The 26,349-nt window shown below is 40.6% G+C and overlaps 1 protein-coding gene across 1 annotated transcript in view; it reads left to right on the top strand.

Moving 5' to 3' along the window:
• The window catches only part of LOC138356476 (uncharacterized), a gene marked incomplete at its 5' end in the record, with an annotated part of 78,744 nt that overhangs the window by 16,935 nt on the left and 35,460 nt on the right, over positions 1–26,349 (top strand). Inside the window, 5 exons of the mRNA XM_069312638.1 lie at positions 12,883–13,063; positions 14,120–14,258; positions 15,701–15,878; positions 16,051–16,193; positions 20,932–21,139. Of these exons, the coding sequence (XP_069168739.1) occupies positions 12,883–13,063; positions 14,120–14,258; positions 15,701–15,878; positions 16,051–16,193; positions 20,932–21,139 (849 nt within the window). The remainder of the gene's footprint in view (positions 1–12,882; positions 13,064–14,119; positions 14,259–15,700; positions 15,879–16,050; positions 16,194–20,931; positions 21,140–26,349) is intronic.

The raw sequence follows: 26,349 nt of genomic DNA, 5'->3' as shown, positions 1-26,349 counted from the left end.
AGAATGGTGCAGGAGAGCCTTTGAGAAACTTTTAATCAAAAAATCCAAACACAAAGGTTTTATAATAAATTGTTTTTCTACAATTATTTTGTTCCTAATGTATTACAAATAGTTTTTGCATGTTTAAATATAAAATTTATGGTGTTTTTTGTAAAATTCATTAATAAATTGTGAATGATATTTATTGGCTCAGTGAAACGTTCAAAATCCATTTAGTTATAATATGATCAGAAAAAAGTAGTTTTCCAAACTTATTAAAAATCGCTCTTTTTAACACAATTTGACTCTTTATGCATTCCACTAAACACTAATATCATGTTTAAATATATAATTTATGTATTATTCCCTAAGATAATTTATATAAATTATAAAAGTTGCTGGAAAGTGGTGTGAAAGAATCTGAAAACGTTTTGTTGTCTTATATTGGTGTGTTCTTATTAACTAGAGTGAGTAAGAGTGAGCGAGAATAGGTAAGAGTGACTGAGAGTAAGAGTGAGTAAGAGTAAGAGTGACTGAGTGTAAGAGTGAGTAAGAGTAAGAGTGACTGAAGGTGAGTGAGAGTGCCAGAGAGTGTGTAAGTGTGAGTAAAAGTAAGAGTGACAAGAGTGAGTAAGAGTGACAGAGTGAGTAAGGGTGAGTATGAGAGTAAGAGTGAGAGTAAGAGTGATTGAGAATGAGAGTAAGAGTGATTGAGAGTTAGAGTAAGAGTAAGAGTGATTGAGAGTAAGAGTGAGAGTAAGAGTGATTGAGAGTAAGAGTGAGAGTAAGAGTGAGGAGTAAGAATGAGAGTAAGAGTGATTGAGAGTAAGAGTGATTGGGAGTAAGAGTAGGAGTGAGAGTAAGAGTGAGTAGAGTAAGAATGAGAGTAAGAGTGATTGAGAGTAACAGTGATTGGGAGTAAGAGTAAGAGTGAGTAAGAATGAGAGTAAGAGTGATTGATAGTAAGAGTGATTGGGAGTAAGAGTGAGAGTAAGAGTGATTGAGAGTAAGAGTGATTGGGAGTAAGAGTAAGAGTAATTCAGAGTGAGTGAGAGTAAGAGTGATTGAGAGTAAGAGTATGAGAGTAAGAGTGAGAGAGTGAGTATGAATGGGTAAGGGTGACTGAGAGTGAGTAAGAGTGACAGAGTAAGAGTGAGAGTGAGTTAAGAGTGTGAGGTGTGAGAGGGTAACTGGCCAGGGAGGCAGGATGTGTGGTCACAGATAGGCCTAGGCCTCGTGATGTCTAATGTTGGTTTTTATATATATGTTGGATTTTTTGTCCTGTTTCAAATTATAATTATTTAGCAGGAATGTAATAAGATATTGCACAGTATTAATGTGACAATAATATATGCATTATTTCCTTGATAATCAAACTTGTTGTTCAAAGATAATATACAATCTTTGAAGGAAACATTTTGAGAGCGCGAGCTGCCAACACTTAGCTGGTGGTGAGAGACACACATGGTTAGTTGTGCTCAGACCTTCAGTGGTGAAGGGTGTGTCCCAGCTGGCCGCCACCACAGCCGCCACCAGCCGCCACCCGCCGCCACCACCCACCAGCTGCCACCCGTCGCCACCAGCCGCCACCGCCGCCACTGTCCGCCACCGCCGCCACCACTGTCCGCCCGCTGCCACTGTCCGCCACCGCCACCACTGTCCGCCCGCCGCCACTGTCCGCCACCGCCACCACTGTCCGCCCGCCGCCACTATCCACCCGCCGCTACTGTCCGCCACCGCCACCACTGTCCGCCCGCTGCCACTGTCCACCCGCCGCCACTGTCCACCCGCCGCCACTGTCCGCCATCGCCACCACTGTCCGCCATCGCCACCACTGTCCGCCATCGCCACCACTGTCCGCCACTGTCACCACTGTCCGCCACCGCCACCACTGTCCGCCACCACCACCACTGTCCGCCATGGCCACCAATGTCCGCCACCGCCACCACTGTCCGCCACCGCCACCACTGTCCGCCACCGCCACCACTGTCCGCCACCTCCACCACTGTCCGCCACCTCCACCACTGTCCGCCCGCCACCACTGTCCACCACAGCCGCCACTGACCGCCCGCCGCCACTATCTCCCACCACTGCCACTGTCCGCCACAGCCGCCACTGTCCGCCCGTCGCCACTATCTGCCACTGCCGCCACTGTCTGCCACAGCCGCCACTGTCCGCCCACCGCGGACAGTGGCGTCCGCGGTGGGACGCGGAATTTGAATCTCGTCCTTTAAATTTCTGTAGTTATCTTCACCTTCCCTATAATGATCCCTTCTCTCTCTCTGAACTTCAATCTGCCCTAGCCCTTTGTGGTTCTATGGCAGCGGGCTCCGATGGCATTCATTATGAAATGCTTCGCCATCTCCCTCCGTGCACGTCTCAGTATTTACTGAGGCTGTACAACCGGGTCTGGGAGTCGTTGTCAGTCCCCGAAGACTGGCTCGATGCTGCTGTCCTCCCTGTTCGGAAACCAGGGTCTCTCGGGTCATCCCCCAAGGACTTCCGCCCTATTGCTCTCACGACTTGTGTCTGCAAGCTCTTTGAACGTATGGTCAACGTTCGTTTTGATGTGGCTCTTAGAGCACTATCGCCACCTCTCTCTTCTCAATTTGGTTTTCGCAAGTGCCGCAGCACGACAGATGTCCTGGTGAACTTGGAGGTCTATATTCGTACTGCTTTTGCTGCGAATACCTCCGTTGTTGCCGTCCTTTTTGACCTGGAAAAGGCTTACGACACTACCTGGCGGTATCATATTCTGTCTCAACTTCATTCTTTTGGCCTTCGTGGGAACCTCCCACTCTTCCTCCGGAGCTTCCTCTCTCGTTGTTCCTTTCGTGTGCGGCTTGGTACTGCTCTCTCTGCCCCTTTTCAGCAGTATGAGGGTGTTCCCCAGGGTAGTGTTCTGAGCACTACTCTTTTTCTAGTTGCCCTCAACGGTCTTCTTTCCTCTCTTCCTTCTGGCGTCTTCTCTACTCTCTATGTTGATGATCTTACCCTTTGCTGTCGGGGTGATGATTCGCCTCTCCTTCAACAGCGGCTTCAACTTGCGATTGATGCCGTGTCGTCTTGGGCCACCGATCATGGCTTCAAGTTCTCTGCGTCTAAGACTTGTGTCATGACTTTTACTCGGAAGCATGTCGTTCTTCTTCCCTCTTTGTCGCTTTATGGTCATCCCATTGTGTACAGGGATTCCGCAAAGCTTTTGGGGTTGGTCTTTGACACTCGTTTGTCTTGGTCAGCCCATATCTCTTACCTCCGAATTGAATGCTCTAAGGCCCTTAACCAGTAGTCAAAAGGCGCATTTTAAAAGTAACTGATATGATATAATCTTCATATTGGCCCCATTCTCTTACAATATGTGAAATTTGTTACAGGAGTTTCATGAACGATGGAATCAATTGTGTAAGTGGATTTCCATAAATGGATGTCAACGTGGAAGATATACACATTTCCAAGCAATTTAATAAGAGTCAATCGATTCACCAGCGAATCTTCTTAGTATTGGCATTTGTAGGAGGTGTAGTGGTTTATTAGACTGGTAGAATGCGACATTTTTAGTTCTTTCCAGAAAGTAGGATGGGTTTCAATCCATCTGAGAATTTTATAAAGCAGTGATCATGTCTCGAGTTACGAACAATACCTTCTACTCTATCTTTCTGAGAATTATTTACCAGATGAAATAGTCGTTATCTATAAACATCTCCCAATATTAGATAAAGTTTACTCCTCTAATTTTTTCGCCCTCCCATAGGGTCATTTTAATTTTCTTTACTCGGAGATATAAAAGACTAGGGGATTTTAAATACTGTGGTATAAAAAACATTACAAATGTATATAAAACTAGCGATTTGTATATAAAATTAAGGAAAAAATATTAGGGGTTGACAACACATGTGATATTTTTTTTTACTTTGACATTATGTGAGGAAGTAAATATGTAATCAACTTTAAGATTACATGAAAAATCTTCCACGTAAACAAGTTGAAAAACGTGATATCAGTAAATTTTAGATTTCAGCCTAAGGTACTCTATCTTTTTGAGATTTATAGCCTAAAGCCCAGTTTCATTAAAAGCTGTTTTCTCATTATATATATTTAAAAACCATTAATATGCGGTACATATCTGGGCAAACTATACCTAATTTAATAAATATAACTAATACAAACTTCTATATTTTTCCTCCATCATCCTATTCCTCACCTTTTAATCAAGATATGACAAATATTACTGCATGCATGAGTATTTTAATTCAAAAATTGTATAGTGAGGCAAATGTGAAACATGCAAATTTATATATAATTAATAATAATAATAATAATAATAATAAATAATAATAATAATAATAAACCACAACCAATAAATTTATATGATGTAAATTCATATGTGGAAGCAGGTTTACTAAGAAAAAATAAGCAGTCATCTAAATTAAAAGTTCAATTTACAACTGATATCGGTGGAATAAAAGCGAATTTGACTATTTAACATTTTGTTATGTCTATGTAAATTCTTGCCCACACATTTCCCATAATGCAGTAGCAAATCAAAATGGTCATCCCCTCCTTTTTCAATTATATTAGCCACAATTATGGTTGCATTATTTTTTTTTCATCGGTCTGCAACATTATTTGATCCTCGATATTAATGACCTAATTTTTACAATAAACTATTACAAAAAATCTATCCTTCAAAATTTAAGGAATGTTTTAAATGTCAAAAAGAAGATTATTTAAAAGAATGTGCTTTTACTAACATGCCTTTTTCCTATGAAAGTTGGTCTTGGTGTAATAATACCCTGGACAATAATAAGGATGATTATTATTACCTCCCACTACACGACACCAAGGTTTTTTTTCAAATAGTTACTAATTTCCTCAAATACTGCAGACAGATAAATAAATCACTCGTTAATCATAATGATTATGATGGAGGAAGATGTCCACTATGTCAACTACCTGGTCTCTTGCTCTTTGGTTATGATATCTAGAAGCAAAAGAAAGGTATAGTGTCATTTTCATTTTTCACCTCTGATTTACCATGCAACTGGGTTATTCCAACTTCGGTCTCTGCCTTTTCTGAAATGGTACTTGCACTTGCAAGTACAGAAAAGCACTTGCAGAACAAACCTATTTAAAATGTGTTGGGTTTTAGACAGTTCGATCCCAACACATATGGGGGGCCTGTCCAGGAGTGAGTAGAGTACTGTTCAGTTCATGCTCCAACCAGCACTCATTGCCTCGCCCGGTGATTCTGATTGGCTAACAGAATTCCCGCCACCGGACGCGCCTCACCGCGTGCTTGTTACGAACCAGAATTCCTCGCCGGAGCACGGAGCAGTGAAGTCCACGCCATCTGTGAGTCCGCTCCCGAGAACCCCACAACTTGGACAACGCTATCTAGTGGTGACAGGATATGCCGGCAATAGGCGCTGGATTCCTGTCCTAGTCGGCTTGCGAAGTAGCCGCTGCTGACCTCAGGTGAGGTGGCACTTAGACAGTGAATGCTATTTATGGAGCGAAGAGGTGGACGTTTGTGTCTAAGCTAGTAAGTGAAGTTTCCTAGTGGTCCCATGTAGTGTCCCAGTACTGATGACGTGTCTGCTTTCACAGAGTCAACCTAGGACGGCTGTGATGAACGGTGAATCAGTCTACCCAAGGCAGCCAAGGTCTCTTCACCAGTCTACGTTGTAGAAGCTGTGAGCCACCCCAGGACGAACTCTGCTGAGTGTGTAATTGCCTGCCTGAGGAGTGGCAGCGACGGGAATCGCCGTATCCGGGGCTGGCTGGTGGAAGAGACTACCCTCTGCGGGGCCGACCAAGGAGAGTGACCAGCGAGTCACAGGAGGCTCCTGCCTAGGGCTCGCAACCCTAGTATTAGTCGTGGAGTGGCCTAACAGCGCGGCTGATTAGTACCTGCTAGCTATAGGCTGGACTGTGGTTGTAGGCCATCACGATGAGGCACCCAGTGGGATTGTGATTTGGCTTGCCTATGGCCAGGGTGGATTCATCGTGGGTTCTGGGCCACGGAAGAGGAAACCAGGAAAGGCTACTCAGAGTGAGCGTCTCTAAGTGTCTTCAGTGTCTTCAGAGGGAGACGAAGCTGTTAATATTGTGTAAAAATAATTCCCGTGTGTGACTTTTATTTATATATGGTGGTGGAAAAGGAATATATATAGAAATTGGTATACTTGTGTGTTTAATGTACCTCCCTCGTTGATTTTACTTGCATTACGGAGTGCACCCCTTGAAAACCTCTACTAACTTGGGGCCGGATACCCAAAAACAAATACCATCAGAAAAGAACCCGGTTGCGTCCCATTAGGGCCGTAACAGTGCTGACCGTTAACGACCTTCTCGGTCGTTAACCTTGTTCTCCCTGTAATATTGAAAGTATTACTATTAAATAACAGTGCCATTTTTTTATGTGACGCAATAACACGATAAGGCATTCCGTAACAGTTACCAATCCAGGTTGGATTGCAACTACAATGCTCAAACCTAAAATACAACCTGTTTTTAATTCATCCCACGTGATTAATATCTTTAGACTTCCTGGCAGTGGCTTAGTTGTAGCTTATCATTGGTCCTCAATTCTCTTTTTACTCCTTGAACCCATATTAGTGATACCATCTTCTCAGCTTAAATGTAAAGTTCTGCAGGGTAACTGGGATCCTCATCTGTTAGTAAATAAAAAAAGGACGAACAATATTAATGATAAAGAGGCCAGTCTAAAATCTCTCGGCTCTCGTTATATTGTACAATATTACCCCAAGTCTCATCTTAATGAAAATATATTTTCTATTGCAGTGTTTTACAAAGATTCACCAAACATTAACCAACAACACGATTCCTTTCAACCCTCAGATTTCATGAAATCTCTTATCTGGGGTATTTCTCTCTTACAACTGAGTCAAGAAAAAATATAACAATGATAAGTACCTAACAGACAGAATACCTTAGGCAGTGGAGGCAGACTCCATACACAGTTTCAAATGTAGATATGATAGAGTCCAATGGGCTCAGGAATCTACACACCAGTTTATTGACAGTTAAGAGGTGGGACCAAAGAACCTAAGCTTAATCCTCCACCCCAAGCATAACTGGCGAGTACACACACACACACACACATTCGATGGAAATAAAAATTTAACCAGTGTATATATATGAAACTATAATCTCAATTTGTTTTCTTAGTAAGTATTAAATAACAGTAATATTATTTTATTTACTAAAGCAAAAAAAGAAAGAATAAGAGTGTAGTATAAATATACTGTATACAGTCACCCAGGCCGCAGAGCTGGATTAGACACGCGTGTACAATTTTAAGCATCCTAGAGAATATTATTTTAAGTTGGGAGTTGTTATTACTATTTTTTTCTTGACTCAGTTGTAAGAAAAAAATTCACCAGATAAGAGATTTCTTGAAATTTGAGGGTAGAAAGGAATCGTGTTGTTGGTCAATGTTTGGTGAATCTTCGGAAAATTTAAGTGTCAGCTTCAGATTGACAATGTAAACATTAGCAATAAAAATGATGGAAAGCTTCTTGGCATATTCCTAGACAAGAGACTCAACTTCAGTACCCACATACAACACATAACTAAGAAAGTATCTAAAACAGTTGGTATATTCTCCAAAATCAGATATTATGTTCCTAACTCTGCTCTCATCTCTCTATATTATGCACTAATCTATCCCTATCTCAACTATGGTATCTGTGCATGGGGTTCAATCACTGCAAACCACCTCAAGTCCATCATCACCCAGCAAAAATCTGCTATCAGAATAATATCAAATTCTGCTTTCAGACAACACACAGCCCCCTTGTTCAACTCCCTAAACATGCTAAACATAATCTCTCTCCACAAATTCTCTTGTGTCAACTACATTTACAAAACCCTGTTCTTAAATGTAAATCCTTGTCTGAAACTCTTCCTGGACAGATGTAATAGGACCCATTATCACCACACCAGAAATAAATATCTCTGATATCCCCAGAGTTAAACTTAATCTGTGTAAACACTCTATGCAAATAAAGGGACCCAGTTTATGGAACTCACTCCCTACTGAATTGAAAAGCTGTCCAACTTTTACATCATTCAAAATCAATACTAAAAAGTACCTAATTTCATCTTCATAGTTTTTCACTTTTTGCCTTAAAATTGCACTGTATCAATTGCTACCCAATCTCCCAACCTTTATGTTCCCAATTTGAACATCTTTACCATTGTGATCATTGCTGTTTTCTTATATGTGCTGCCAAACTGTTGTATGGTGTTTATAAATCTTGTTTATCTGTATCTTTTGCTACCCAATCTCCCAATCTTTATGTACCCATTCTGAACATCTTTACCATTGTGATCATTGCTGTCTTATATGTGCTGTCAATCTGCTGTATGGTGTCTATTAATCTTGTTTAAATTACTAATCAAACTGTCAATGTAATCAATCAGAACTTTAATATAACAATGTGCTTTAATATACTTACTTATCTAGTGTAGAAGAAAAGTGTCAGCGTACCTAACCGATGGAATGCATTAGGCAATGATGAAGAGGAGGCAGACTCCTTATGCAGTTTCAAATGTAGATATGATAGAAACCAATTGGCTCAGGAATCTATACACCAGTTCATTAACAGTTCAGGTGCGGGACCAAAGAGCCAAATCTCAATCCCCCCAAATACAACTAGGTGAGACACTATACACTATATTTCTATTTTTTAGTAAATATATAATATTATTTTATTTACTTAAACAAAAAAAAAGAGAGAATAAGAATTTTAGTTTTATATATACTGTATATAGTAAATCGGGCATCAAAGCTAGATTACACACGTGTGGACAATTTTAGGCCTTCTAGAGAATATTAAGTTAAGAATTGTTGTCATTATAATATTTTTAACCAAGCACCTGGTTCACACAGTATGGTCTTTTTTAGCCCAATTATTAAATATATTCTCATCCATTTAATTTAATATTTGGAAAATTCCTACCTCTTTTATGGTGCTTCGAAATTCATTTGTTCTCTTTCTTCACTTTTTATACTTTTATTTGTGTTAAATGTTGTGAAAATTCCAAAGTTGCCAGAATTACCGCAAGGGAACCAGCTATGGCATGTAGTGAACCATAACATATTTTATTTTACCATCAGTCATTCTAACTGCAACTGATTCCACATATGGTATTTTGTTATACATATTCATAATAGATGTTATCGTAATGAACAGACATAAAATAACTAATACAATAAGTATAAAATATGTGAATATTTTATTCCCGAACATATATGTTTTTTGTATTTTTTATATAGAAACCGCAAAGTTAAATTAGACCCCTGTGGCTTATTTGAGAAGTTGTACCGAAGGACTAGTGTCTTCTAGTTCCATACAGAACAACATGACGCCTTAAATAACTGATATGGTGAAAATATCTTTTAGTTTCCTTCCAAGTAACTGATATGGTAAAAGCACCATATTATCCCCCCCTTCTTTTCCATTATGTGGAATTTGTTACAGGAGTTTCATGAATGATAGAATCAATTGTTTAAGGGAATTTCCACAAATTGATGTCAAGATGAAAGATATAAAGATTTCCAAGCAATAAAATAAGAATCAATCGATTTGCTTTGATGTTGGAATTTGGAGGTGTAATGTTTATTAGACTGGTGGAATTTGTAACAACAAGGAACATTTTTAGTTCTTTCCAGTCTTTTATTTCCAGAGAATTTTATAAAGAAGTGATCATGTCTCGGTTCCCAATGTAGATATGATATAGCCCATTAGGCTTAGGAATCTGCACACCAGTTCATTGACTGTTGAGAGGTGGGACTAAAGAGCCGAAGCTCAATCCCCCCAAGCGCAACTAGGTGAGTACAACTATGTGAGTGTGCACACACACACAATGGATAATAAAAATATCAACCATTATATATGAAACTATACTCAATATTTTCTTTTTTTAGTAAGTATATATAATTATTATTATTTTATATAAAAAAGAAAGAATAAGAGTTTAGTTTTACATATACTGTAATACAGTCAACCAGGCCGCAAAGTTTGATTAGACTCGTGTGGAGAATTTAAGGCATCCTAGAGAATATTAATTTAGGAGATGCTTCTTTGACACTTTGCCTTCTACACTCAAGTTTTCCAAAGATTCACCAAACATTGACAAAGAGCATGATTCCGCTCAGCTTTCAGATTTCATGAAATTTCTTTTCTAATGTATTTATCTCTTACAACTGAATCAAGAAAAAAATTAATAATGACAGCAACTCATAAATTAGAACAATTTCTTGAAGTTCTCGTTCTATGTAATTTTTGGCATAACACAGCTGATTTTTTTTGTCATCATAAGTTTTTAAAGAAATTTTCATGCACATCCCAGGGTAGATGACACAAAAATCAGCATGAAAATTACCTCTGCTGAAGACATTGAAAAACTACAAGCAGATGTCAACAAAGTTTTCGACTGGGCAGCAGAAAATAACATGATGTTTAACAGTGATAAATTTCAGGTACTCAGGTACGGCAAAAATGAGGATCTGAAACATAATACAGGGTACAAAACACAATCGAATCTTCCCATAGTAGAAAAACAGCATGTCAAGGATTTGTTAATAATAATGTCCGACGATCTAACGTTTAGCGAGCATAACCAAGCAAATATCGCGTCAGCCAGAAAAATGATCGGATGGATTACGAGAACTTTCAAATCCAGGGATCCCATCACAATGGTTGTACTCTTCAAGTCACTTGTGTTGTCCCGTCTCGAGTACTGCTCTGTACTTACTTCCCCCTTCAGAGCAAGAGAGATTGCTGAAATAGAGGGAATACAGAGAACATATACGGCACGCATAGACGAGATAAAACACCTAAATTATTGGGATCGTCTCAAAGCTCTCCAAATGTACTCTCTAGAAAGGAGACGAGAGAGATACCAAATAATATACATATGGAAAATACTGGAGGGTCAGATCCCAAATCTACACAGTAAAATAACAACGTACTGAGGTGAACGATATGGAAGAAAATGCAAGATTGAACCAGTGAAGAGCAGAGGTGCCATAGGCACAATCAGAGAACACTGAATAAACATCAGAGGTCCGTGGTTGTTCAACGTCCTCCCAGCGACTATAATAAATATTGCCGGAACAACCGTGGACATCTTCAAGAGAAAACCGGATGGTTTTCTAAGAGAAATTCCGGATCAGCCGGGCTGTGGTGGGTATGTGGCCTTGCGGGCCGCTCCAAGCAACAGCCTGGTGGACCAGACTCTCACAAGTCGAGCCTGGCTTGGGGAGTAGAAGAACTCCCAGAACCCCATCAACTAGGTATCAACCAGGTAAGGTGCCGACCAATGACTGTACCACATCCCAGGGTAAGGTGCCGACTAATGACTGTACTACATCCCAGGGTAAGGTGCCGACCAATGACTGTACCACATCCTAGGGTAAGGTGCCGACCAATGACTGTACCACATCCCTGGGTAAGGTGCTGTTACGGACCCGAGTCCAGCGTCCGAGCACGGAGCAGTGACGACGACGCCATCTGTGGGTCAGCTCCCGAAACCCCCTCCAAATGGACGACGCCATCTAGTGAGGACGAGATATACCGGCCACAGGGGCTGGTTTCCAGTCTTATTCAGCTCGTAACATAGCCGCTGCTGACCTCTGGTGAGGTGACACTTAGACAGCAACGCCATCTATGGAGTGGATAGGTGGGCGTTTGTGTCTAAGCCTGTAAGTGAGGTGCCCTAGGGTGTCCCTAGTACTGATGACGTGTCTGATTACAGAGTCGACCTGGGACTGCTGTATTGGACGATGGATCAGTCTACCCAAGGCAGCCAAAGTCTCTCCACGTGTTTGCTGCAGAAGTTGTGAGTTGCTCCCGGACGAACACTGATGAGAGTGTTAGCCTGCCTGTGACGTGGCAGAGTTGAGGAATCATCGTACCCAGGGGTTGACTGGTGGAAGAGACTAGCCACTGTGATGCTATAGAGAGAAGAGTGATCAGCGGAATCACACGAGGCTCCTGCCTAGGGCTCGCAACCCTAGTATTGGTCGTGGAGTGGCCTACGCAGCGGAGCTGATTGGAACCTGCCAGCTACAGGCTGGATTTGTGGTTGAAGGCCTCCACGACGGTGCACCCAGTCGGACTGTGATTTGGCTGGCCTGTGGCCGGGGTAGATTCGCCTAGAGAATCAAAGGATTCATCGTGAGGCCACGAGAAGAGAACCAGGGCTACTCATCTTGAGCACCGTGAAACATCCTGAGTCTTCGGAGGAAGACAAGTTATTGTACATAAGTGTAGTTATAGCCCCAGCGAGTGACTGAGATATTTATTTATGGTGGTGGTAATTATATATACATAAACCAGTGAATTTGTATCCCTTCCCCTTTTAATTTACTTGCGTCACGGAATACACCCCCTTGAAAGCCACTACTAACTTGGGGCCGGATACCCAAACTCTAATAATGTCAGAGAAGAATCCCGTTGCGACCCGAGAGGGCCGTAACAGGTGCCGACCAATGACTGTACCACATCCTAGGGTAAGGTGCCGACCAATAACTGTACCACATCCTAGGGTAAGGTGCTGACCAATGACGGTACCACATCCCTGGGTAAGGTGCCGACCAATGACTGTACCACATCCCAGGGTAAGGTGCTGACCAATGACTGCACCACATTCCTGGGTAAGGTGCCGACCAATGACTGTACCACATCCCTGGGTAAGGTGCCGACCAATGACTGTACCACATCCCTGGGTAAGGTGCCGACCAATGACTGTACCACATCCCTGGGTAAGGTGCCGACCAATGACTGTACCACATCCTTTGGTAAGGTGCCGACCAATGACTGCACCACATCCCTGGATAAGGTGCCGACTAATGACTGTACCACATCCTAGGGTAAGGTGCCGACCAATGACGGTACCACATCCCTGGATAAGGTGCCGACCAATGACTGTACCACATCCTTGGGTAAGGTGCCAACCAATGACTGCACCACATCCCTGGATAAGGTGCCGACTAATGACTGTACCACATCCCTGGGTAAGGTGCCGACCAATGACTGTACCACATCCCTGGGTAAGGTGCCGACCAATGACTGTACCACATCCTAGGGTAAGGTGCCGACCAATGACTGTACCACATCCCTGGGTAAGGTGCCGACCAATGACTGTACCACGTCCTAGGGTAAGATGCCGACCAATGACTGTACTACATCCAAGGGTAAGGTGCCTACTATAATTAAGTAACCATGTTGATTTTAGTGGGTGTTGTCTATCAGTCTGGGGGCCAGATTCACGAAGCAGTTGCGCAAGCATTTACGAACCTGTCCATCTTTTGTCAATCTTTGACGGCTTTGTTTGCAATTATTAAACAGTTAATGAGCTCCGAAGCACCAGGATACTGTTTATAACAATAACAACAGTTGATTGGGAAATTTTCATGCATGTAAACTGTTTAATAAATGTAACCAAAGCCGTCAAAGATTGAGGAAAGATGTACACGTTCGTAAGTACTTGCGTAACTGCTTTGTGAATCCGGATCCAGGATATCACTGCTATCGTACTCTGCTGACGATAGACAAAAACTGGTCGATGCTCGTTTGTCTAACTTAGAAAACCTTCACTTTGTCATCTTAGCTATTGATGCTGATGCTGTTTAAGAGAAAACCTACACATTTACACGCTTGTATTCTCTATAAAACATGTTAATGTTTACGCTTCCTTCCATAGTGCACATGTAAAGATTCATTAATTGTTAGGTCCGGTTTTTGTGAGATCGCTGTACAGTTCCCTCGCTCTCACCCGTAATGACCAGTGACCTCCACACTATGGATACCAGCCACCAAAATGCCTCCTCCAATTACAGGTCATTGTCCTCTACAGTTAAGGTTTTTACACTTATTGTGGAATAAACTCCTTTAATTTAAACGTTTGTTCAAGCGTGAGAACGGGCGAGTTTTTTGGAAACAACCGGAATTAATGTTCATAATTATTTTAACGAAGCATTCTACTGTTCTTCTTTAACATAAATTTTTGTGCCTCATTTTTCTCTATGTCCACTTACAGTTGTTTTTTTATTATCTTTAAAATGATAGCCTAAGCATTAATTTTTACACTGAATTGGTATCACTAGATGGATGCGAGTACTTAATTAGCCGAGTTGGTAACACTGGGGTGTTGACTTTGGTGAAGCCTCAGCCAATGGCCGGTCATATGTGCTGTGTTGGTGTAAGTAGTTGTGTTGCTGCTCCTCCCACCTTCAGTGTCAGAACGTAAGCTGTAGTGTGTTGAGGTATTTAAATGAATATTCTTCAGGGAAGACTATAGTTAAATTGTGAAAATAATTTGGGGACTGTATAACCAACTGCTTTAATAACTTTGTGTAGATATAGTAGTTGTCAAATGCAGTAGTTCTCTTGGAGTGAGCAGAGTGTATTTATTCTATTTGTGAAAAAGACACTTGTGATTGGTGTAATTGTGCAGTGTAAGTAGATAAATATTAAAATGGTTGTAATTATTTGCCGACGCTGTATGGAGGAAATATAATGTTGGAGGGAATGTACGAGCCGAACAGCTGGTACTGCTTCTCGCGGTCTATGCACGCTGTAAATACTGCCTTCCTTGCCAAGTGATCTTTCTTTATTGAGCAACTCGTTGGTGTTTGGTGTCTTGCAGGAATGGCATAACAGTACAGTGGATGCCACATTTAATCTGGAGAATGTAATTTTGGTCCATCTCTATTATGGGTTAAGTTGGCTTCTGTGCTGACCTTTCAATAACGCAGCGTTGAAACGACAAAGTAATTGCTGGTAACGCGCCCCGCCAATGGCAGGGAGTTTGTACTATTTAAATATACATTGATGTCTGGATTTATCGCTGACCATTAGGCCAGTTCTTGATAATGCGACTTGTGTGTGTTTAAAATGTATACCAGCTCGTTCTTAGTCGGTCGGCTTGTCATTGTAGGTGGACTTGGTGTTGTGAAGGTAATATAACGACTGTGTAGTTGTAAGTAGGCGGAGTTTTTCCCGTCAGGTTTTGGCACGCTTAGTAAAGTTACATATACACCTAATGACAAGTGTGGTATTTGTATATCTATCGGATCTAAATTAAGTTTCGGATTCCAGTATTAACTTGCACGGCATTATTTACAGATTATACTGTGCTCCCGATTCTTGCAGAGGCAGGTGTTGCATAGTTCAGTATGTGGTGTGGTAGGTCTGGTGAATGTTAGATTTCTATCTGCCCAAACATCCCCACCCAATGAGCGATGACTGGTGGCGCTAGTTACGCTCCATTCCCTATTTTAAGAACATTAATTTTTCTTTTTGAAATAACTACTTTAATTGTAGTTTTTGAGTAGTTGTATTGTTGATTTATGTAATTTGAATAGAAGTGCAGGAACTGGTTAAGCTTCGACACCTCCCCCGACCCACATAGTCTACCCATCTTTCATAACATTCTTCACCTAATACCCTTACCAACTAATATTGTTCATATCCCCACCCACCATCCCTGGCGTCACATAACAGGCCATCGGCCGACACAGTCATGACATGGGGCCATGTCACACGTCCACAAATAATCATCCTCGCCATCAAATTGTAAACACGTTTATTAAAGTACTGACACTTTACCTATCACTGTAATGCCTGACATAGACCAGGTATTTTCATGACTTGACTGCCATAACGACCCGTGTAGTTGTACCTAGGAAGATGAATACGAAGCTGGCTAGTGGTCACGAGGTGGAGGACATGAGCGAGGAGTGGCTGGCCAGGATGGAGCAGGAACAGACGCTCTACAACAAAGATATGGTCCGCCTCAGGCCCGGAGGCTGGCTCTACCCGACGCTCTTCACCAAATATGCTGACGCCATCTACAACTACAAGGTGTAATGTCTTTATTGTTACTTTGATGACACTTGAATATGGGTAATGTACTTGGTCGGGAGGGTGGTGGGTGAACGGTGCCCAGATCACTCTCCCCTGATATATATGTGGGTGTCAAATGTATACACTTGTATGTTCTCTATAATGTATACTACAATAATGTTCTCTTCAGTTCACTGAAGGTGACGTACTTGTGATGGGAATGCCCAGGTCTGGGACGACCTGGATGTTGGAGTTGGTGTGGACGATGCTTCACAACCCCGACCTGAACCAGAGGGGCAACCTGCCCATCTTCATCAGAGCACCGCATATACAGTATGACACATTCTTGGTTTATCAGTGTGATTGTCTTGGTAACGCCCGGGACTAGGGCTATAATTACTGTATAGTCTGATTGCTCCTAATAAATCGGTAGGTGTGGTTGAAAGATTTAATTAGTGTTTAGCTGCTTAGTTCTAAATGAGCTCCGGTTTAGATCGCATTTATGGAAGACTTTTTCGGAATGGTAGTTCAGCAAGCTGCAGTAAATTCGCTAATTTGCAGACGTACCTTAGAATAGTCCCCTTTAATTTTGAAGACCATGTAATATTAGCGAAGATCTTGCAAAAGTTCTTTAAAATATTCATAAATATTCTTAACCATTTTATCTTGGCAGAAAATAAAAATTTTGCCAAGACTTTTATATATTTTTTTTTTCTCTATTACATTTCATAAAACGGTTACTCCTGCTTAACACGGCACCGGATGTGGATAAAATGATGTGGCAATTTTGGCTGCTTGAGATAAGATCTGTTAATGACTGTGTGAAGTATTATTCCTTTTACCATTTCCTGTGTTTGTGAGCGTGGGAGTCTGGCCCTAGCTTCGGTACGGGGCGGACGTGTTGAATCGGCGCTCCAGCAGTTGGTGTTGTTTGCCCGTTTCGGCTGGTTAAGGGCGGGTGTGTGTCTGCTCGTCTGTGCTGACGTGGCGTTACGATGGGGGTCCCTCTACCCCCCTGTCGTCCGGGCTCAGTCTGTGGGACTAGAGTTCTCTGTGCGGGCTGGTTACCCAGAGATTGCCCTGGCTTGTGAAATGCTCTGTCCCTGTGTTTGCGATTTATGGGGTCGAGTTGGTAACGGCCCGTAGGGCAATTGTGAAGTTTGCAGAGGAGGTGGCGTATCGCGATTTTCTCCGGCGATACGAGGGGCGGACACTGCCCCTGCCGGATGGTGCGGGCACTGTCACCCTCTCGAATAGGAGTGGTGCACTTACTTACATCAGTGTGCATGGGGCTCCCTTGGAGTTTCCAGAGGCTCTGCTACGGCGGTATTTCGGCCGGTTTGGCGCAGTTGTTAGTGTGAGAGTGAACGTGGTGTCTTCTAGTCCTCTTAAGGGTGTGAGGTCTAACATTCGCACCCTGGGCATGAGACTCCGGGCGGATATTCCGTCCTTTGTGCGCCTTATGGGGTACAACGTTCGGGTGTTTTACGCCCGTCAGCCGCGGACGTGTTATTGTTGTGGTCTTTTGGGCCATCAGGCTGCTGACTGTTCTGCGCCTGCTGTTGCACCAGTGAATCTCTTCAGTGAGGAGGATTTTCTGCCCCTTCCTGTGGGGGATGATTCGGTGGGTATGGACGTCTCTTCGGCTGAGGAGGTGCCCTCTGTAGCAGCTGTTGCTCCGCCTGTTGCGCCCCCTGTTGTTGCCGCATCTCTTCCGGAAGTTTGGTCCTCGCCTAGTGCTCCAGCTGGTGTCCCTGAGCCTCTTCCGCCTGCCGTTTGCTCGGACCCCTCGTCTTCCAGTTCTTCCTCTGCTGTGTCTGTCCCGGTCCCTGTGCCCTCGCCGTCTGTTCCGGCTGTGCTGGGAGCTGAGGTGGTTCCGGCATTCCCTCCTGTGCCTGGCCTGGTGCCCCGTGTGGTTGAGGAGGCTGCCGTGCTGCGGCGTGCGTCGGTTCGCTCGGTTGGTGCTGCGCGGGTCGCTGAGTCTGCCTTCGGGTCTGATGATGTGCGGCCCGAGCCTAAGCGTTCCCGGCGTTCTTCTGCGTGGGCTGATGTTGGCGAATTCGACGAGTGTCGTCCTTCCGTTGACGGTGGAGTGGCTCCGGATGTGGTGCACACTACGGTGGTGGGGGAGGTACACTTGCCTGAGGATGCCGGTGCCGGCGTTTTGGCCTCAACTTCTGGTCCGGTGTCAGAGGGTCCTGCTTCAGGTGCGTTGCCTGCGTCGGATGGCTCCGGTTCTTCGTGGGCGGTGGTTCCCCCTGCTGTAGTTGGTGGTGAGCGGGGTGGCCTGGTAGTGATGTTGAGAAAGGATGCTCGCTCTGGATGTTCTGTGGCCCCTTCCTCGTTACTCGTTTCCTCGGCAGCGGTCTTGCCGCCTCTTCCGTTTCCTGCAGTCCCTTCCGTGTCTCCTGCGGTATCCGTGGAAGTGCTATCGTCTCGGCGTCCGGCACCTGCTCCGATGAAGGCGTGGCAGGCTCGGCGACCCTCGTCCGCTTCTCCGGTGTCATCTGCTTCCTCGAAGGGCGTGGTTGGCGCTCCCCAGCCTCGTTATGCGACTTGCGTCAGTGACCTTAGGTATTGGCCGATGCCGCCAGATATAGATGTTCCCGAGTTTATGATACCCGCTCGAGAGCGGGGGATCACAAACCCTACCGACCTTGAAGATCTAGTCTGGGAAGCTTACAAGGCGAAATATCCTCATGATCTTTTCCTGGAGAAGTACATTTCTCAAGAGGTTCCTCGCAAGTGATTTCTTTGTATTTTGTGTTGCCTGGTTGTGGGGTGTGTATGTGAGTGGGTGGGGTGGGTATTGTTTCCCGGTTCCTGCGTGCTCCGGTTTGTATTGTGGGTCTTCTTGTATGGCTAGTGAGGGGGGGGGTGTGCGGTTCCTATGCGTTTGTGTGTTCGGTTGTGGATGTCATGTGCCCTTGTTTGTCATCTTGTGTGCCCTTTAGGCTGTTGGGGTGTGCTCTTTGTTATGTGTGCATTATGTGTGTGAGGTGTTAGCGGACTTGTTTTGTATGTTTCTCGCCTCTGTTTCCCTTATGTTTGTATTACGCTGTGTTTATATTTGTGTTATGTTTGTATATGCATTTTTGTGTTGTGGTGAGCCCTTCTGGCTGGTCTTCTCTTGATTTGTTCCTTTGTCATTGTACGTGTGTGTGCTTTGTACTTTTGTTCTGTTATATTTGTTCTGTTTTTATTGTACATTATACGCATGCTTGCATGTAAAAATAAAAATAAAAAAAAGTTTCCTGTGTTTGTACTTTACGTTGGTAGAATACAAAAGATGGGTTGTTCAGTGGTTGGTTGTTCAGATTAGTGCTAGCAAACAATTTTTTTTTTGAGGGGGGGGGGGATTATCTGGGGAAAGCGCAAATCCATTAAGACTATATAGCACTTGGGAAGGTTATCTTGAGATGATTTTGGGGCTTTAGTGTCCCCGGTCCTCGACCAGGCATCCAACCCCAGGAAGCGGCCCGTGACAGCTGACTAAAACCCAGGTACCCATTTTACTGCTGGGTAACAGGGGCATAGGGTGAACAAAAATCTGCCCATTGTTTCTCGCCGGCGCCTGGGATCGCACCCAGGACCACAGGATCACAAGTCCAGCGTGCTGTCTGCTCGGCCGACCGGCTCCCTAGACAGGTCAAGATACATTTTTGTGAGCGTTTGTACTTGTCTGTAATAAAGCCTCGCCCCAGCTTGATTTATTAGTTGCAAAAAGAGGGATGGGAATTGTAAATTCGTCATAAAGAGTGTTTGAGGCGGTGCTGGGCGAGGGGAGATGCCACCTTTTATAAATGTTCCGTGGACACGAGGGGGAAGGGGGGGGGGCTGGCAGACTAAATACTAGTGGTTGCAGGAAATAAATGTCATAAATTTCTTGCAATATTAATACTGGTTGGGATGCTTACCCTGGCTTTACGGTTAAATGCATTTATGAAGTCACTAAAGCATTTCATGAAGGCTTTAATGACTTCAATTTTTGGTATATTTACCAAATTGGTATTTGGACCAATCTTCATGATTGGCCCAAATACTTTGGCTCAATACTGTAGTTACATAAAATAGGTCATGCATGTGAAGCAATCGCTTCGGAGGTCTTGGGTAAATATTTATAACACTTGGTCTTGTGTGTGTAAGCAAAATTATCATGTCCGACTCTGGTGATTGGTTCTCTTTGTCAGTGTTGGATAATTCAGTTTAGCATTGATGCTAAACTGTCCTAAATTAATTGTTCACTCGCACACTACATTGTTGTTTTCAGGAAATGGGACCTCTGACAATTAAACCCGTCCCCCTGTATTGGGACGAAGGATGACAATAGTACGTGCAGATGTACAACCTAATTAGAAAAGTAGGGATCAATACTATTGAATTTCGATAAATTAACTTTTCCACTGTAGTTGCAAAGACAAATTAACCTAACCTTTCCTAGGTCTCTTACGTGCAATCGGATCTTTAATAAAGTAAATGTTATACTAGGCATTGGAATAAGTTTTTAAATGTTTCCGGACAATAGTACAAAGTTCTACCTAATTGCTTAGAACGTCAATCTTTGTACTATGGTGCACATGGTTTTTGTAACTCTTTAACCAGAGATTAGGTTGGACACAATAAGTAGTTAGGGACTGATATCCTGTGACAGAATACAGGCCCTGGGTATAGGTCATATAAAATTTGTAACGTGAAGCATAATATTGTTTTAAGATGGTGATAGTTTTGTGACAATAAGTGTTTGGCTTAAATTTCTTTATTACCTCATGATTACCACACGTTTGTGCACGTGATGTTAATGTGTGCTTGAATATGTGAAGTCTTGTGTTAACTGTCGGGTGCAACATGCGAGATTAGCAAAGAACCATTCATATATCAGTTACAATATATGAAGGATCCTGTATTTGTGCTTCTGGATGGGTTTATATAAAGAAATGTATTGTTAGAACTTATTGCATAATTGGTGATTTAAGAATAAACTCAAATGTATTTATTCTAAAGCGATTAAATTTAAGTATTTCAGCTCTGGGTAGGTGTAGTAACAACAACAACAACAACAAAACATTTCCAGTTTTGACATGATGATTGACAGCAAGACCATCAGAAGCACTGTTGAGAATCCTCAGCAGGTCACAGAAATGTTTCGTCAAATGTGTCCAGGCAAGAAGGTAGAAGACGGAGTGTTTCTGCAGATTAGCGAGGCTCTACCTGCTCCGAGAGTGATGAAGACCCACCTGCCCAGCACCCTCCTTCCGCCTAGCCTTCTTCAAACCACAAAGGTCCGAGTTGGTTACTGTTCTAATGGTTTTATGGGAATAAAATGGTTGGATTTGCAATCGCTGCTTCATGAAGCAAGAGTCGTACGGTTTGTAATCAAACGATTAGAGTATTAGTTAAAATACAGCTACTGAAGATAAATATTGGTAAAATGTTCTCTAATCCTGCCGTTTCTATTCCTTCATTTGAATTTTTTTTGTCTCAATCTAAATATTGACAAGACTGTTTTCTTTAATAATTGGATTAAATTTTAAACGTGGGAGCCATGTGTAGTGGACATGTATAGACCCTTTCCTCTCCCTCCTTGAGCTGCCGCCACTTGGGGTTTACCTATTGACTTGTTTGGTTTTTCCAATAACCCTGCTCGGCCGAGAGCCAGTGGGTTTTATTGCTCGATAAAACGGTGGGTACAAGACGCGCAGGCTTGCACACACCCAGCTTGTCTCGCTCACTGCCGTAACCTGTACACTTTAGGATACTTTCCCCTTTTGTTCTAGGATTGGAAGGAGGTTGGAAAGTGAGACTTTTATAATGGGCAGTGTTTTCTGGCTATCCAGTCACTCTACTTTTCACTGGGCGGTTCGTGCTCATCAGTGTCGATCGGATAAGTAACAGTATTTTGTTATTGTCAAGAGTCGGCTACTTAAAGGAAAAGTTCAAAGTAGAATGGGCTATGGAGACCCTAAGTATAAGCTCTTCCAGATCCATTATCTGGATCAGTAACTGATACTAAAGATCTGGGGGATGTATTTGGGTTTTCATTGTGAATTTCAGCCCCGAAGGGCTAGCGGTACCAATTATGGAGCTGGTGGGTTAGTATAGCCCTCCAGGTTTTCAGTTTTCTGTTTGCCTGAGACTTTGGCTGATCAGTGCTGTCGTTGAAGTTTGGTGAGGTGACCTCTTCGAGGTCATCTTGTATAAAGTAGGTGTGATATTTGTGGTGAAGCGAAAGACTCCTCCTAAAATTTCCTAGTCTGAAGAGTCTGTAACATACGTAGTTGGTGTCTTTAATCCCGCAGCCTGAGGTAGGCTCGGGTGTCGTGGATTAGTGGTAGAAGCTATTTCAGGAGCATTGGTGCTGTTAGAATTTGTAAACGGCACGTCTGCTGGCATTACTGCCGAGATAGTGATGGTAGGAGTGTTGGGAACTGGAGAAGGAAATACTGTTTGTGCCATCCGGGCCTTTGGTGGTTCTAGTCTGTTATAGTTTTCGTGGTCGATCTGGTGGTAGTCTGTAGAGTGGAAGTGAAGGCAGAGAGACTTGCGACCAGGGCGGAGGGTATGGTAGCAGTTGTGGCAGCAGAAAGGTCATCAGGTACAACAGGTGTTGGGAGTAAATTCGCAATTCTACCGATTGATGAAGATTAAGCCACCAAAAAGGTGGCACGGGCATGAATAGCTCGAAAGTGGTAAAATTTAATCGTCGGGCTGCTATCGCGGGGTTGACAGTATTTGAGGGTGTCCAGCTGCTGGATGCCTTTTTTTTTACCATAAGAGTGGCAGTGTTGATGGCATCAGTGTGGTTACGGAAAGATTCGAGTACTCTTAAAGCTCCTCTAAGCTCGTTGGTTGCTTCACATTCAAGATGGCGGCGAAAAAGTGACACTTGTGATTGTTTGGCAGACGGTGCACTCTGTCGGGGTTAACCAATCTCCCAGTTGCATCTGTAACCTAGACGTAATCTACATAACCGAACTGCTATTTACCTGTGGATTCCTTTTGGATATTTAATTTTTTTAACTTGTTGTTCTGAAGATAACATATTACAGAGGGCGAACATTCTGCTACTCTGGTGTAGATAAGGTTTGTTGAGATGAGCTTTTTGGTGATAGTCTTTCATGTACTGTAGGCTGGGTTGGATTATATCAATGGATGACGTGTTGCCAATTTAGCAATTTCATCAGCTTTCTCATTTAAGGGGATTCCCACATGGGACGGGATCCACTTTAGGGTGATGTTGAGTCTTTTGCCTTTAGTGACTGCTCGGATACAAAATGTTGGTAATTATTTCCACGTAGTCTTTCCACTGCTTTTTTCCTAATATTTGAAGTGCAGCTTTAGAGTCTGCACGAAACTCGAAATGCCATTACACAATCGCATGTGCGAATGCCTGTTCGTCAAACGGCTCGGATTGGGTTGATGCTGGTCCTTATGATTTCCAATATGCCTGTTTACTGTCCGTGCAAAGAGCAGCGCCAGCACACTCATATTGTGTAAACCGATCCGTCTGTGAAGTTGTGGGTGGGTCCTGCTTCTGGAATGCTGAACATTTGCTTCTCTATGATGCGCTTTAGGATTGTAGGTTTCCTTTTTAATCGGAAGACCTTTTATTACTATTTTGAAGGTAGCTCCTCCCATGGCGGGGAACAAGTGTAACTTGGGTGTGACTGATCACGCTATCAAAAATCGTGCTTTTTAATTATGTTTAGGAAATTTCCCATTCTGGCAGGCCAAGAGTTTCCGTTTTGGCAAAGTCCAACCACAAAGGCCTGCCGTACTGGGACTGGATCAGGGGAAATAATTATCTTGCTGATAAACGTAGCTGTTCTTTGATATTCGTTCTTAAAGAGAGGGCAAACCCGTTTCCAGTGTAGTTTAAAGTTTAGTCCACATACGGGCTCCCAGGGCAGTTCTCGTAACATTGTTTGGAGCAATTTCAAGCTTTTTCAATTATTGGTGTGATACTTGCAACCCGTTCTCGCAAATTCGTAAAGTCAATATTGACTTATTAACTACGTGCATAGGTGATATACTAAACATAATAGATACCCTTAAAAAGTTTCATAGAAAACACCGACCTTACCTAACCTTGTTAGTATCTTAAGATAAGCATCTTATTGCTTCGTAATTACAATTATTACTTAACCTATACCTATAATAGGTTAAGTAACAATTGTAATTACGAAGCTATAAGATGCTTATCTTAAGATACTAACAAGGTTAGGTAAGGTCGGTGTTTTCTATGAAGCTTTTTAAGGGTATCTATTATGTTTAGTATGTCACCTATGCACGTAGTTAATAAGTCAATATTGACTTTACGAATTTGCGAGAACGGGTTGGATACTTGAGTGAAGGTACGGCATAGTGGATTACTGGTCTGACTGCCTGTACATCGTATGTGCGAAGGGCTTGCAGATTGGCTCCTCCAGAGAGGGAGGTTTGTGACCTGAAGATTGCTGTCTGAGCCGTTGTTCTCTAAAGTGACCTCGGCATTAAAATTCTTATGTCCATGATTATTCCTAAATACTAAGTGATCACCCGTTCAATTGCTTGACCCTGTACTATGAGCTACACGTTGGGCTTCGCCTTTATTATGGACATGGCTTTTGTCTTTGTGGGGTTGAGTTTGATACCAATCTGCTTTGCCTCTTCAGTGATGCAGTCTAAGCATTTGGGTGCAAGGCGCGCCTCGTCCCTTTCTTTTCTGATGATGACAACAGTCCGCGTAGTTTGGCAGCCTGCAGTGTTGTGGGAGTTTTAACCTCTATTCTTTCCAGTAAACAATTGAAGAGGAAGGAGGGGGGAGGGCTAAAAATGCCGCCTTGCGGTGTAACATTTTCATGTCCCTTTTTTTTTTTTTTATTATTATTATTATTATTATTATTATTATTATTATTATTATTATTATTTATTATTATTATTATTTATTATTATTATTTATTATTATTATTAATTTATTATTAATTATTATTAATTATTATTAATTATTATTTATTATTATTTATTATTATTTATTATTATTTATTATTATTTATTATTATTTATTATTATTTATTATTATTTATTATTATTTATTATTATTTATTATTATTTATTATTATTTATTATTATTTATTATTATTTATTATTATTTATTATTATTTATTATTATTTATTATTATTTATTATTATTTATTATTATTTATTATTATTTATTATTATTTATTATTATTTATTATTATTTATTATTATTTATTATTATTTATTATTATTTATTATTATTTATTATTATTTATTATTATTTATTATTATTTATTATTATTTATTATTATTTATTATTATTTATTATTATTTATTATTATTTATTATTATTTATTATTATTTATTATTATTTATTATTATTTATTATTATTTATTATTATTTATTATTATTTATTATTATTTATTATTATTTATTATTATTTATTATTATTTATTATTATTTATTATTATTTATTATTATTTATTATTATTTATTATTATTTATTATTATTTATTATTATTTATTATTATTTATTATTATTTATTATTATTTATTATTATTTATTATTATTTATTATTATTTATTATTATTTATTATTATTTATTATTATTTATTATTATTTATTATTATTTATTATTATTTATTATTATTTATTATTATTTATTATTATTTATTATTATTTATTATTATTTATTATTATTTATTATTATTTATTATTATTTATTATTATTTATTATTATTTATTATTATTTATTATTATTTATTATTATTTATTATTATTTATTATTATTTATTATTATTTATTATTATTTATTATTATTTATTATTATTTATTATTATTTATTATTATTTATTATTATTTATTATTATTTATTATTATTTATTATTATTTATTATTATTTATTATTATTTATTATTATTTATTATTATTTATTATTATTTATTATTATTTATTATTATTAATTATTATTAATTATTATTAATTATTATTTATTATTATTTATTATTATTTATTATTATTTATTATTATTTATTATTATTTATTATTATTTATTATTATTTATTATTATTTATTATTATTTATTATTATTTATTATTATTTATTATTATTTATTATTATTTATTATTATTATTATTATTTATTATTATTATTATTATTTATTATTATTATTATTATTTATTATTATTATTATTATTTATTATTATTATTATTATTTATTATTATTATTATTATTTATTATTATTATTATTATTTATTATTATTATTATTATTTATTATTATTATTATTATTTATTATTATTATTATTATTTATTATTATTATTATTTATTGAGAAACTGTGCCATGAAGTGTCTCTTGCTTCTGAGACAGCTTTTAGTCCAGGAGAGCAGGTTAACTTGGACCTCTTCATAAATAAGGCAGCAGAGAATAGCAAATTCAAAGGCTTTCTCGTGGTCCAGGAATATCGGCCCTCCTGATCTGTCGTTAAAG

This window comes from Procambarus clarkii, chromosome 72 (assembly GCF_040958095.1).
Source record: "Procambarus clarkii isolate CNS0578487 chromosome 72, FALCON_Pclarkii_2.0, whole genome shotgun sequence".
Lineage (NCBI taxonomy): Eukaryota > Metazoa > Arthropoda > Malacostraca > Decapoda > Cambaridae > Procambarus > Procambarus clarkii.
The sequence above is the reverse complement of the archived record's forward strand: the minus strand, read 5'-3'. Positions and strand labels throughout refer to the sequence as shown.